This window comes from Suncus etruscus, chromosome 17 (genome assembly GCF_024139225.1).
Source record: "Suncus etruscus isolate mSunEtr1 chromosome 17, mSunEtr1.pri.cur, whole genome shotgun sequence".
NCBI classification, from domain to species: domain Eukaryota; kingdom Metazoa; phylum Chordata; class Mammalia; order Eulipotyphla; family Soricidae; genus Suncus; species Suncus etruscus.
Window position 1 is genome coordinate 36,198,798 of NC_064864.1, and position 13,078 is coordinate 36,211,875.

The 13,078-nt window shown below is 47.2% G+C and overlaps 1 protein-coding gene across 1 annotated transcript in view; it reads left to right on the forward strand.

The window, feature by feature from the left end:
* Positions 1-3,918: 3,918 nt before the first annotated feature.
* The window catches only part of BTAF1 (B-TFIID TATA-box binding protein associated factor 1), a 110,675-nt gene continuing 101,515 nt past the window's right edge, over positions 3,919-13,078 (forward strand). The window contains exon 1 of the mRNA XM_049790790.1: positions 3,919-3,932. Within this exon, the coding sequence (XP_049646747.1) occupies positions 3,919-3,932 (14 nt within the window). The remainder of the gene's footprint in view (positions 3,933-13,078) is intronic.

Sequence of the window (13,078 nt, forward strand, 5' to 3'; positions counted from 1 at the left end):
TTTTTGGGTCAGCTGTGCTCAGGGCTTACTGCTAGCTCTGCACTCAGGGACCACTCCTGTGGGACTCTTGGGACTCATGCAATGGTGGGGATCAAACCCAGGTCGGCTGTATCCAAGAGCCTTATCCACCATACTATCTATATGGTCCTGTAAATATTTATTTTTGTTTTTTGGGCCATACCCGGTGACACTCAGGAGTTACTCCTGGCTATGCGCTCAGAAATCACTCCTGGCTTGGGGGACCATATGGGACGCCGGGGGATCGAACCACAGTCCGTCCTAGGTTAGCGCAGGCAAGGCAGGCACCTTACCTCTAGTGCCATTATGCCAGTCCCTTATCCTGTAAATATTTAAATAAACAATAGTAATTGGCAGGTTGGAGAGATAGTATAGCTGGTAGGGTGCTTACCTTGCATGTGATCAACACAGATTTGGTCCCCAATGTCCTATATATTCCTCCTAGAACCATTAGGAGTAATTTCTGAGTGCAGAGCCAAAAGCAACCTCTTGGGACATTACAGGGTGTGGCCCCCAAACAAATTATTATTGGCTTCAATTTTGGTCAAACTAATTTTTCTGAGCTTAATTTTATCTCCTGTAAGACTAAAGATGGTTAAAAGATTGAGGATTAAAACTTTAGGATGGTTGATCTGTGAGTTATATAAGGCACAATACATACCAAACACCTAGTAGGTACTTAAAGATAAGTCTCTTTACCTTTACATTTATACCACATGGTTTGCAAAGCTCTTGTAATGTCATGTTATCTACTTGATGACTCGCCTTTCATTTCCATAACCATTCTGTATAACGTCTTACAAGTTTCATTTTATAGATGAAAAACCAGATTTAGGATTGAGACAGTCTTTCCATGTAATGAGAATCCACTGATCTAGTTTTTTTGTTTTTGTTTTTTGGGCCACACCCGGTAACGCTCAGGGGTTACTCCTGGCTATGTGCTCAGAAGTTGCTCCTGGCTTGGGGGACCATATGGGACACCGGGGGATCGAACCGCGGTCCGACCAAGGCTAGCGCAGGCAAGGCAGGCACCTTACCTTTAGCGCCACCGCCCGGCCCCTAAAATAGCTCCTGGCAGGCACGGGGGACCATATGGGACACCGGGATTTGAACCAACCACCTTTGGTCCTGGATCGGCTGCTTGCAAGGCAAACGCCGCTGTGCTATCTCTCCGGGCCCCCACTGGTCTAGTTTTATAAGGAGAGAAATAAAAAGCTTTGAAAGAAAAGCCTGATAGCTTTTGTGAGGTTCAATCTCCAGCATCCCATCTGGTTTTCTGAGCACAGCTAGGAGTTAATTCCTGAGAGCACAGCATTGCTGGGCATGGCCCCAAAACAAAACAAAGCAAAAATGAAAATATGCACTCGATTGAAAAGTTAAACATTTCTTTGAGTACTGTTGCAAGTCAGCCCTTGATGGGGTTGACTGATGGAGGGATGGAGGATGAGTCGTGTCCCCCCCCCCCCCCCCCCCGTCTGCCACCCTGTTCAGCTGGCGGTTCTGAGGCGTAGCGGTGGGTAAAAGGCTAGAAGACTGTCAGGCTTGTGAAAATATCAGGTTTATTTGGAGGACAAGACTGAAGCCAAAAGCCTCAGCATCAGTTCCAGCCAAAAAGCCCCCTGCCTTCCACAGACCCTTGCTTTTATCCCCCAGAATCAGGTACCACCCTAGGATGGGAGCAGAATGCCAAGTCAGACCCTAGGGTAGGGCACAATCACCCATCAGGTTAGGGTCAGTAACATAATAATCCCAGTGAAATGTTTACATACACAACAACTACCAAAAATATCAATTTTAAGGTGATAAGGTCCTGCCCTCGAAAGGTAAAACCTAATGAATCAAGTGATTGAACAATTAAAAACAACACGTGGGAGTTAAAAACTTCGTTGAGGAAAGTATCAGAAGCCTGCTGAGAACCAAACTTGCCAAATAGTTGGACCAAGAACTCAGGCAAATGTGGCAAGCATCTGAGCTGTGTCTAATGTGCTACGACTGAGTTTTCTTGATTGCAGCCTTCCCACTGAGATAGCCACCTGGACTAGAGCAGCTGCTGGTTCTTTGCATCCTTTTTTTAAATGCAGTCAGATAAAGGCATGAAATTCCAGTAATAATTAGAAACAAACGTGAGATCACATGGGTTTGTGTTCCGGACTGTAAGTGGTACAAGGATGGAAGCACCTTCCCCGCTGGACCATCACTCTGGTTCAAGTTTGCATTTTGGGAAATTATTATCAGTTTATTTTGCGGGGAGAGGGAGGTACACCTGGCAAACCTCAGAACCTACTCTTGTCTATGTGCTCTGAGATAATTCCTGGAGGGGCTTAGAGAGTGCTAGGGACCGAAGACTGTTCAGCAGGTGGCAAGGTAAGCGCCTTCTTTACACCGCCCACAAAAAACAAAAGTTTGGAACCAGGGAGATAGCAGCGCGGGCTACATTGCACGCTACCGGCCCGAGTTCGATCCCAGGTATCCCATAAGGTCCCCCTGAGCCTGCTAGGAGCGATTTCTGAGGGTAGAGCCAGGAGTAACCCCTGAGCGCCGCCGGATGTGGCCCCTAAAACAAAACAAGTTTTTTTTTTTTTTTTTGGTTTTTGGGCCACACCCGGCGATGCTCAGGGGTTACTCCTGGCTATCTGCTCAGAAATAGCTCCTGGCAGGCACTGGGACCATATGGGACACCGGGATTCGAACCAACCACCTTTGGTCCTGGATCGGCTGCTTGCAAGGCAAACGCCGCTGTGCTATCTCTCCGGGCCCACGAAACAAGTTTTGAACGTTAATAGTATCTGGTCCTGGGGCTGGAGAGATAGCATGGAGGAAGGGCATTTGCCTTGCATGCAGAAGGACGGTGGTTCAAATCCCATATGGTCCCCTGAGCCTGCCATGAGTGATTTCTGAGCAGAGAGCCAGGAGGAACCCCTGAGCGCTGCCGGGTGTGACCCAAAAACCAAAACCAAACCAAAATAAACAAACAAACAAAAAGAGCATCTGAATGAGAATGTTGACTTTCTTTCTTGGCTTCAAAAAAGGAGACGTTTCTACACTCTGGCTCGCTCTATTGGTTTTATTTATTTATTTTGGGTTTGGGATCACATCCGGCAGTGCTCAGTCAGGGCTTTCTCCTGGCTCTAGGGTCAGAAATCGCTCCTGGCAGGCTCGGGGGACCCTATGGGATGCCGGGATTCGAACCACCGTCTTGTGCATGCAAGGCAAACGCCTTACCTACATGCTATCTCTAATGGCTTTAAAAACACACACACACACACAGACACACAGACACACACAGACACACACAGACACACAGACACACACACACACACACACACACACACACACACACACACACACACACACACACACAAGGATCCCCCCTGTAGATGCCGTCGGAGCACCTCATCCATCCCTCCCTCCATCCCGGTGCATCCATCCACCGAGCTGGGCCTGCACTCCAGCTAGCTCCCGGAATCGCGTCGCGTCGCGTCGCGGCCCGGCGGCGCGCTGACGTCACTTCCGGCGCGCCGACGCCACTTCCGGCGTGCCGCCGCCCGCGTCAGCAGAGAGCGGGGTTGGGGGGCCCCGGGTTGGAAGCGGCGCGGGTCGGGTCGGGTCGGGACGGAGGAGCCGCCACTCGCCCTCGCGGCCGCGCAGTTGGACCCCCACCCCACCGCACCCCAACCCCTTTCCTCGCTCCGCGCGGCCCGGGCGGGGACGCAGCTCGGCGAAGGCGGCGGGCGGAGACAGATGCCCCAGGCCCGGTGGCGGGACGGGCCGTCCCAGCGCAGCGCCGCCGCGGCCGCTCCCCTCTGAGCGCCTCCGCCGGGGCCTGGACGCCTCCGCCGCCGCCTCCCCGTGTGGAAGCCAACCGGCGCGGCCGCAGCTCGCGGAAAGGAGACCCGGGCCATGGCGGTGTCCAGGTGAAGTCCTGCGGCGTTGGCGCTTGGGGCTCCCGGGCGGCTCCGTCGCTCAGAAAGGAAAGGCTTTCGGGGTTCGACTCGGAGCCCCCCTAATTGAGCCCCGCGGCTCTTTCCCTCCCTGCCCCGGCAGTCTCTCTCCTCTCTCTGCCTTCTCGCTCGCTCCATTTTCCAGGGTGCAGCCTCCACCCAGGAGGGAAGCTAGCTGATCAGGACCGGCTGCCAGGTTTGCGATGCTTTCTCCCTAGGCCGGAGAGATGAGATGGCATGGCACGGCACGGCACGGCACGGGAGGCAGGGCCTTGCATGGCCCGGCTTGCAGAAGGAGGACGGTGGGTCGAATCCCCGCATCCCCATGTGATGGTCCTCTCCTCCCCGCGCCTGCCTGGAGTGATTTCTGAGCGTACAAGGGCCAGGAGGAACTCGCTGAGCGCTGCCGGGTGTGACCCCAAAACTAAAAAAGAAGAAGAAATTCTTGCTCTGCTCCTGGGGAAGACGCGTTCGTTCTCTTTCCTTCCCCGGGACGTGCAAAAGTGAGGCCTCGCCTTCTCCTCTTGCTTTCCTAAGCGTTACCAGCAAATCTGGGCCACCGCGTCTTCGTTCTTTATCTGCAGCAGGTTCTTTTAGCCCTCACCACGGTGGGAAAGAGCTTCCACGAATCCCAAGTGATCTCAAGGGTTGGGGAGTTACAGACACAAGAAACAAAAAGGTGACAAGGGACGGAAACGGCGTGGGCAAGCGGCCTACGGCGGCGGTCTGCCTGCCTGCCCGTGGGAGGAAACTTGCCCTTTCCAGGGCGGTGCTTGGTCCTGCGATGGGTGTCGGGGTGTTGGGTGTTGGGTTGGGGTGCGGTGGGGTGGCGTGGCGCGTGCCCGGGTAAGGGGGACGGTCTGGCCCTCCTGGGAGCTCTCTAAAGCTTGGCCGGCCTGCACCGCTAGCGTGCAGGTTTTTTTAGTTTTCTTGCGCCCAGGGCTTTTTAAAGCCAAGACTAGTCGTTCAGAAGAACCGATCGTCTTCATTTATTTTGCAAAACGAGTCGAACGCTTTGCCCCTTATCTGTTTGGCAAGGGATCACCCACCCCTCCCAGAAGCCCCAGATAACTGATGAAATAATGTGTGAGAGAAGAAGCCCATGGGAGTCGGGAGAAGGGAGTTGCTAGCTAGCTACCTAAAGTGTGGGGTATGTGATTTTTTACTGTAGAGGGTCATGGAATCCATTCAGTGTGAGCGAGTTTTTAGTTTATGATTTATTTGCGAGAGGGTTTTGAGAGATTTACAGGTAACAGCTTCAGTTTTTACAACCACATAAAGAAGTCTCATACTTTGTTGCTTCCCTTATAAATGTATACATATGCTTTTTATTTATTTATGTATTTATTTTTGGTTTTTGGACCATACCCGGTGACGTTCAGGGGTGACTCCTGGCTATGCGCCCAGAAATCGCTCCTGATTCGGGGGACCTTATGGGACGCCGGGGCATCGAACCGCTGTCCATCCTAGGCCAGCGTGTGCAAGGCAAACACCCTACCGCTTACACCACTGATCCGGCCACTAAATGTATATATATAGACATATATATTACAAGCACATTAGTCAGATGATTTTGAAGTTTGTTTTGTATTAGTTTGGTTTTGGGGCCACACCCAGCGGCGCTCAGGGGTTACTCCTGGCTTTGCACTCAGAAATTACCCCTGGCAGGCTCAGGAGGACCATGTTGGATGCCAGGGATGGAACCCGGGTTCTGTCCCGGGTCGGCAGTATGCAAGGCAAACGCCCTACACCCAGTACTATCGCTCGCTCTGGCTTCTGAATTTGAGTTTTCTTCCTTATGTAATAAAATATTGGAGGAAACATGAAATTTCTTGTTTTAGACTATCCCCCCTCCTCAATATTGGTGAGAATGTTTCAAGTGACTAGCGTGATTAGTGCTAATTTTCTTTCTTTTTTTTTGGTTTTGGGGTCACACCTGGCAGTGCTCAGGGGTTCCTCCTGGCTCTACACTCAGAAATTGCACCTGGCAGGCTCAGGGGACCATATGGGATGCCGGGATTCGAACCACTGTCCTGCATGCAAGGCAAACACCCTCCCTTCATGCTATCTCTCGGCCCCAATTAGTGCTAATTTTCTAAACAAGTATTAAATATTAACATTTTTAAATAGCTTGGCATGGTTTTACAGAAGAGTTAATATGATAGGATCAAAGAAATCACTTCTGAGAAACTGTGTTTTGGGTTCAGTTCTTGGGTCAGTTCTTAACTTTTATCTATGGATTTGTATTAAATAGTGAATGTTAATTTCAACCTGACTTCTGTGTGCTCAGCACCTTTTTGGTGTGCAGATCAAACCCAGGGCCTCATACACATGCAAAGCAAGTTATTGGCATTTCTCTCTCTCTCTCTTTTTTTTTTTATTTTTCCCTAAGACATCTTTCATAACTAGAATTATTATCTTGCCTATTGGCATATACTGTAGAATGCAGACACATTTTAATATACTATGCAGAAAAGGTAAAAATAAAGATAAAATGATTAAATTTCAAATGTTTTTTATTGTTTATATAGTGTTTATATTCAATGCATAGTTGAAAATATTTTTTCAAATTTAGGACCTCATGTATTTCCAACAGAAGGGAAATAAGTTGGTGCCTGCATTCCTTCAATTACCAAATTAGAAATCTGGGAATACTTAATTTTTCTCTCCTTCCTCCTTATCCTGGTGGTCAACAGACTCAATCCTATCAATTCTATTTTTCTAATCTTTCTCTAACCAATTCTTTTTCTTCCCATTTCACACACCAGAATCCACTTTCATATTATCATCTCTAATCCAAGACATCTGCAGTAGCAGCCATTCTTTACTTTCTTCCATTGAATCTTTCTAATTTACTTTATATTTCAATCTTATAGTTTGCTAATAAGAAATTTTGCATTATTGTTCTGCTTAAAACTCAGTGGATTTTGTAAAACCTACTACCTTAAAACGATCAAGTCCTTTTTTTTTTTTTTTTTTTTTTTTTTTTTTGGTTTTTGGGTCACACCCAGCAGCACTCAGGGGTTACTCCTGGCTTTGCACTCAGAAATCGCTCCTGGCAGGCTCAGGGGACCATATGGGATGCCGGGATTCGAACCACCGTCCTTCTACATCCAAGGCAACGCCTTACCTCCATGCTATCTCTTTGGCCCAAGTACAAATTCCTTTAAAAAATACTTTTGTGAGCTGTTCCTACTTCACCTTCTCTCTCTTTTTTTTTTTTTTTTGTTTTGTTTTGTTCTTGGGTCACACCTGGCAGCGCTCAGGGGTTCCTCCTGGCTCTACACTCAGAAATCGCTCCTGGCAGGTTTGGGGGACCATATGGGATGCTGGGATTTGAACCACCGACCTGCATGCAAGGCAAATGCCCTACCTCCACACTATCTCTCTCGCCCTACTTCACCTTTTCTTTTTTTTTTTTTTTCTTTTTTTCTTTTTTGGGTTTTTGGGCCACACCCGGCGGCACTCCTGTCCATCTGCTCAGAAATAGCTCCTGGCAGGCTCAGGGGACCATATGGGACGCTGGGATTCGAACCAACCACTTTAGGTCCTAGGTCAGCTGCTTGAAAGGCAAATGCTGCTATCTCTCTGGCCCCCCTACTTCACCTTTTCAACTTCATCCATGTTAACTCTTTTTCCTCTTCATCTTCCCTTCCCCTACTTCTTCTCCCTCCCTATCTCTTACCCTTTATTTTAATTGCCCGCTCTCTCTCTCCCTTCCTCCTTCTCTCCCCCTAAACTCCTATACCCCTTTTCTCTCTACATCACCTTCCACTGTTCCCCTTCACTTCCAATCTGTATTCTCACCTCTAGTCTTTACTTTATCCCTGGAATATTTCTTTCCTGTCCCCCTTCAGGTCCAGCTGATTCCAACCATAGTTTTTGGTTTTAGGCCTATATGTCATTTGGTTCGAGAAGCCTTCTCTGATTTTACTTCATCTGAGCTATTTGTACCAATATGGTACCCCTCATAGTCTTTATCACAATTTCTGTTAGAGTTTACTTGTTCTTCTCATGCTGTTTATAAACTTTTGTTTGTTTGTTTTTGGGTTTTTTTTTGGGTCACACCCGGCAGCAGTCAGGGGTTAATCCTGGCTCTACACTCAGAAATCACTCCTGGCAGGCTCGGGGGACCATCTGGAATGCCAAGATTCGAACCACAGTCCTTCTGCATGCAAGGCAAACGCCTTACCTCCATACTATCTCTGGCTCTGTTTATAAACTTTTAAAGCATGAAACTTATCTTCAATTTAGTTGCTGGGTTTTTTTTTTTTTTTTGGTTTTTGGGCCACACCCTGTGACGCTCAGGGGTTACTCCTGGCTATGCACTCAGAAGTTGCTCCTGGCTTCTTGGGGGAGTGATCGAACCGCGGTCCGTCCTAGGCTAGTGCAGGCAAGGCAGGCACCTTACCTCCAGCGCTACCGCCCGGCCCCTTAGTTGCTGTTTTGAGGCCATATACAACAGTGCTCAGGGATAACTCCTGACTGCATGCAAGAAACCCTCCAGGTAGTCTAGGAGGACCATATGGGATGCTGGGGCTTGCACCACGGTCTGCTGCATGTAAGTCAAACACCCTACCCTCACTCCTACTTGTCTGTCTTTTTTCTTTTTTGGGGTGTGTGTGTGGAATACCCTGGGTTTTCAGGGGCTGCTCCTGCTCTGTACCCAGAAATTACTCTTGCCAATGCTTGGGGACCATGTAGGTGTCAGGGATTGAACCTGGGTCAGCTGTGTGCAAGTTGAACACCCTACCTGCTGTACCATTACTCTATAAAGTGTATTACCTCTAGGGGCCGGAGAGATAGCATGGAGGGTAAGGCGTTTGCCTTTCATGCAGAAGGTCATTGGTTCGAATCCCGGCGTCCCATATGGTCCCCCGAGCCTGCCAGGAGCGATTTCTGAGCATGAAGCCAGGAGTAACCCCTGGGCGCTGCCGGGTGTGACCCAAAAACCAAAAAAAAAAAAAAAAAAGTGTATTACCTCTATTTTTTGGTTTGTTTTTGTTTTTTTTTGGGGTGCCATACCCAGCACCTCTGGTTAATCCTTGCTCCTGGCTCAGAAGTTATTCCTGGTAGGCTCTGGAAACTATTCCATATGAATGCCTGGGATCAAGCCCAAGTTGTCCATGTGTAAGGCAAAAGCCCTACCCACTGTGCTATTGTTTTGGCCTCAAGTGTCTTAACTCTTATACTCTCTTGTTTTCCAGAATTATAACTTTATTATATGAATGAATTTATTGGCTTGTGGCTTTTAGGCCACACCTGCTATTGCTCAGGGCTTATTTCTGGCTCTCTGTTCAAGAATCAACACTGGTGGGTTTCTGGAGCCATATGTGGTTCTAGAGAGCAAACCAAGGTTGGCCACATGCAAGACAAGCACCTTATCCACTGTATATTATTGCTTCGGTCCCCAGAATTATAATTTTGGAGGGGGATTTGGGCCACACCCGGTGACGCTCAGGGGTTATTCCTGGCTATGTGCTCAGAAATCACTCCTGGCTTGGGGGACCATGTGGGACTCCAGGAATGGAACCGCAGTCTGTTCTGGGTCAGCCACGTGCAAGGCAAATGCCTTATTGCTGAGCCACTCTTCTGCCCCCTCCACCCCCCAAATTATAATTTTAAAAGCAATTAAAGGAGTTTAGAATCTGGCTCAGCAATAGACCTGAATGTGCAGCCCAGGTTCAATTCCTGGCACTTAGGGTAAAATTTTTTATCACAACTATTTAAAAAATTTAATATAGGGGCAGAAGCGATAGGACAGTGGTTAGGGGCTTTGCTTTGCATGCAGCCGAGTAGGGTCAATTCCCGGCATCTCATATGGTCCTTCCTAACCTGCCTGGAGTGATTTCTGAGCACAGAGCCAGGCATAACCCCTGAGCACCGTTGGGTGTGGTATCCCCCAAATAATTTAATATAGTATAATTATAGAAGTGTCTTTGGAAGGGAGGGGTTGTCCACACAACAATGTTTTTTTTTTCATAGTGCAGATTGTATATTATATGACCCTACATTTTGTGTGATTAAGTTTTTTAGATGACTTTACTAGGTTTATAAGGCTACTTCTACTTGCTGTAGAATTTAAGACTGATAATTTATGACACGTAGTCAGCTTTTTTGGGGAGGGCTACACCCAGCGATGGAAAGACCTTAATTTGAGTTCTGTGCTCAGGGATTATTCCTGACAGGCGCTGGGGGCCATCTGGTGTTCTGTGGATCAAACCAGAGATGGCCCTGTGTAAGCTAAGTGTCCTGTGTTTTCAGCTTCTGCAGTCAACCTCTAATATCTATATTCTGTGGGCTTTTTTTCCTCAGAAGAAACGAAGTGCTATATGTTAGCAGAACTGTACTCTTGTTCATTCTGACTCCATTCTGTTGATACTTCAGAGAAATGTGTTTCAAGACATATGTTCTTCCAAATAAGGACATGTCTTTGTGTTGGGGAATGTTCTAGGACAGTGATGGTTAACCTTTTTTGAGCCCGAGTGCCCAAACTGCTGCACAATGCCCAGTCCTCCCAAAGGCCAGTTCGGCCCTGTTGCCAAGTGAGCTGCAAAGCAGACACCGGCACACTCGCCTCCCGCCGTGCCGCATATCTTAATTGCGGACCCCTTCCTGAGTGCCAGCTGCAAGTGCCAGCTGCTTCTCGTGCCACCGCTGGCCCGTATGCCATAGATTCGCCTTTGAGGTTCTAGGACATCCACCCTACATCCAGCTAAAATGCTAACAATATCTTAGTAACTTTTTCAAGCTCAAATATACACACTTTCAACTGTAGAATTTTTTTTTTTTTTTTTTTTTTGCGGTTTTTGGGTCACACCCAGCAGTGCTCAGGGGTTATTCCTGGCTCCATGCTCAGAAATTGCTCCTGGCAGGCACGGGGGACCATATGGGACGCTGGGATTCGAACCGATGACCTTCTGCATGAAAGGCAAGCGCCTTACCTCCATGCTATCTCTCCAGCCCCTCAACTGTAGAATTTTAAATGAGATTCCTGCCAAAATATTTTTTTATCTAGATAAGAGTTTTACAGGAAGCTTTCTGCTATAGGTTATTGAATCTGGTGTTAGAAAAAGGTTAGAAAAGGAACAGGTGGGGTAGTACACAGGGTAAGGATGTTGCCTTGTCGGAGATCTGCTTGGGTTCACTCCCTGACCTAGCAGGACTGATCTCTGAGTGCAGTTAACCCTGAGCAAGTTAAGCCCTCCTCCCCAAAGAAGAAATAAAAAGGCTAGAAAAAAATTTGTTTTTGTTTTTGGTCCACACCTGGTGACACTCAGGGGTTACTCCTAGGTCTGTGCTCAGAAATCGCTCCTGGCTTGGGAGACCATATGGGACACTGGGGATCGAACCTAGGTCTGTCCAGGGTCAGCCACATGCAAGGCAAACACCCTACCGCTGTGCCACTGCTCCGGCCCCATAGAAAAAATTTGTGAAGTAACTTGATTGTGCTTGTTACAAATACTGCTTGTACATCTGTAGTTGTTTGTGCATCCATTTAAATAATTGTTGACTGGCTGAATACTTTCTCTAAATGAGAGATAGCAGAGAACAAAAAACAAAAATAGTGGATATTCAAGGATCTTCTAGGGTGGGAATAGGAGAATTGCTACATGCAGTTAGATTGTATGCACTTGGCTTTGGTATGATGTATAACTTTATATTGATTTTATGTGTTTTATGTAATATCTAAAATATATTAATGAACATAATAACTTCAACATGGCTTCAAATTACAATATGAACTAAAAATAAAGGCTTGTATTTTGAAATATCAGTGTAGAGAATTTTGGTTTGTTTTTGGGTCACATCTGGCAGTGCTCAGGCTCTATGCTCAGAAATCGCTCCTGGCAGGCTCGGGGGACCATATGGGATGCTGGGATTCGAACCACCATCCTTCTGCATGCAAGGAAAACGCCCTACCTGCATGCTATCTTTCTGGCCCCTGTAGAGAATTTCTTCAAGGCTTATATTTATACTATAATTTTACTGTAAACTCCTTAAGTACACAGAAAAGTAAAAATTTGAAATGGTTTATTTTACTGTATTTGTTGGTTTTTGTTTTTGTTTTTGGGTCACACCCGGCAGTGCTCCTGGCTCTATGTTCAGAAATCGCTCCTGGCAGGCTCAGGGGTCCATATGGGATGCCGGGATCCAAACCAATAACCTTCAGCATGAAAGGCAAAGGCCTTACCTCCATGCTATCTCTCCAGCCCCTATTTTACTGTATTTTTGCTTAGAGTGAAATTGTATAACAAAATGGAAAGACTTAATTGATCACTCTCAAAAATAACATTCTGGATCAAGAGAAAGTACCAGATATCTGGCACTTGCTTTGTGTATGACTGTATTTGATGCTGGCTTGAATAGATTTTTTGGGGGGCCACACCCCGCAGTTCTCAGGAGTTACTCCTGGCTTTGTGCTCATAAATTGCTCCTGGCAGGCTCAGGGGACCATATGGGATGTCAAGAATTGAACTCAGGTCCTTCCCAAGTCGTCCACATGCAAGGCAAAAGCATGGCTGTGCTATATCTCTGGCCCAGAATAGAGGTCGATTTTGACAGAATCATGAATAACTTGAGCTTTGTATGTGGTGCAAACCCATTCTTCCCCACTTAAAATAAATGAAAGTAAATTTTTTAGTATGTCTTGATCTTCAACAGTTTTTATTTTATGGCTTTGGGGCCACACCCAGCACTTCTCAGGGTTTACTCTTGCCTTTGTGCTTAGGAATCACTTCTGAAGTTGCTTTTGGGACCATATGTCGTGCTAGGGGTTTATCTTTGGCTGGGTGCATGGAAGGCAAACACTATTTGCTGTATTATCTCCTCAACTCTTCTTAACATAAAAGCATACATTTTTTTTTTTTTTTTTGGTTTTTGGGCCACACCCAGCGGTGCTCAGGGATTACTCCTGGCTGTCTGCTCAGAAATAGCTCCTGGCAGCATGGGGGACCATATGGGACACCGGGATTCGAACCAACCACCTTTGGTCCTGGATCGGCTGCTTGCAAGGCAAACACCACTGTGCTATCTCTCCGGGCCCAAAAGCATACATTTTTTGATTATTATAATTCTAACAAACTTAGATTGCTGCCAGCATATGTCTAAACTTTCAT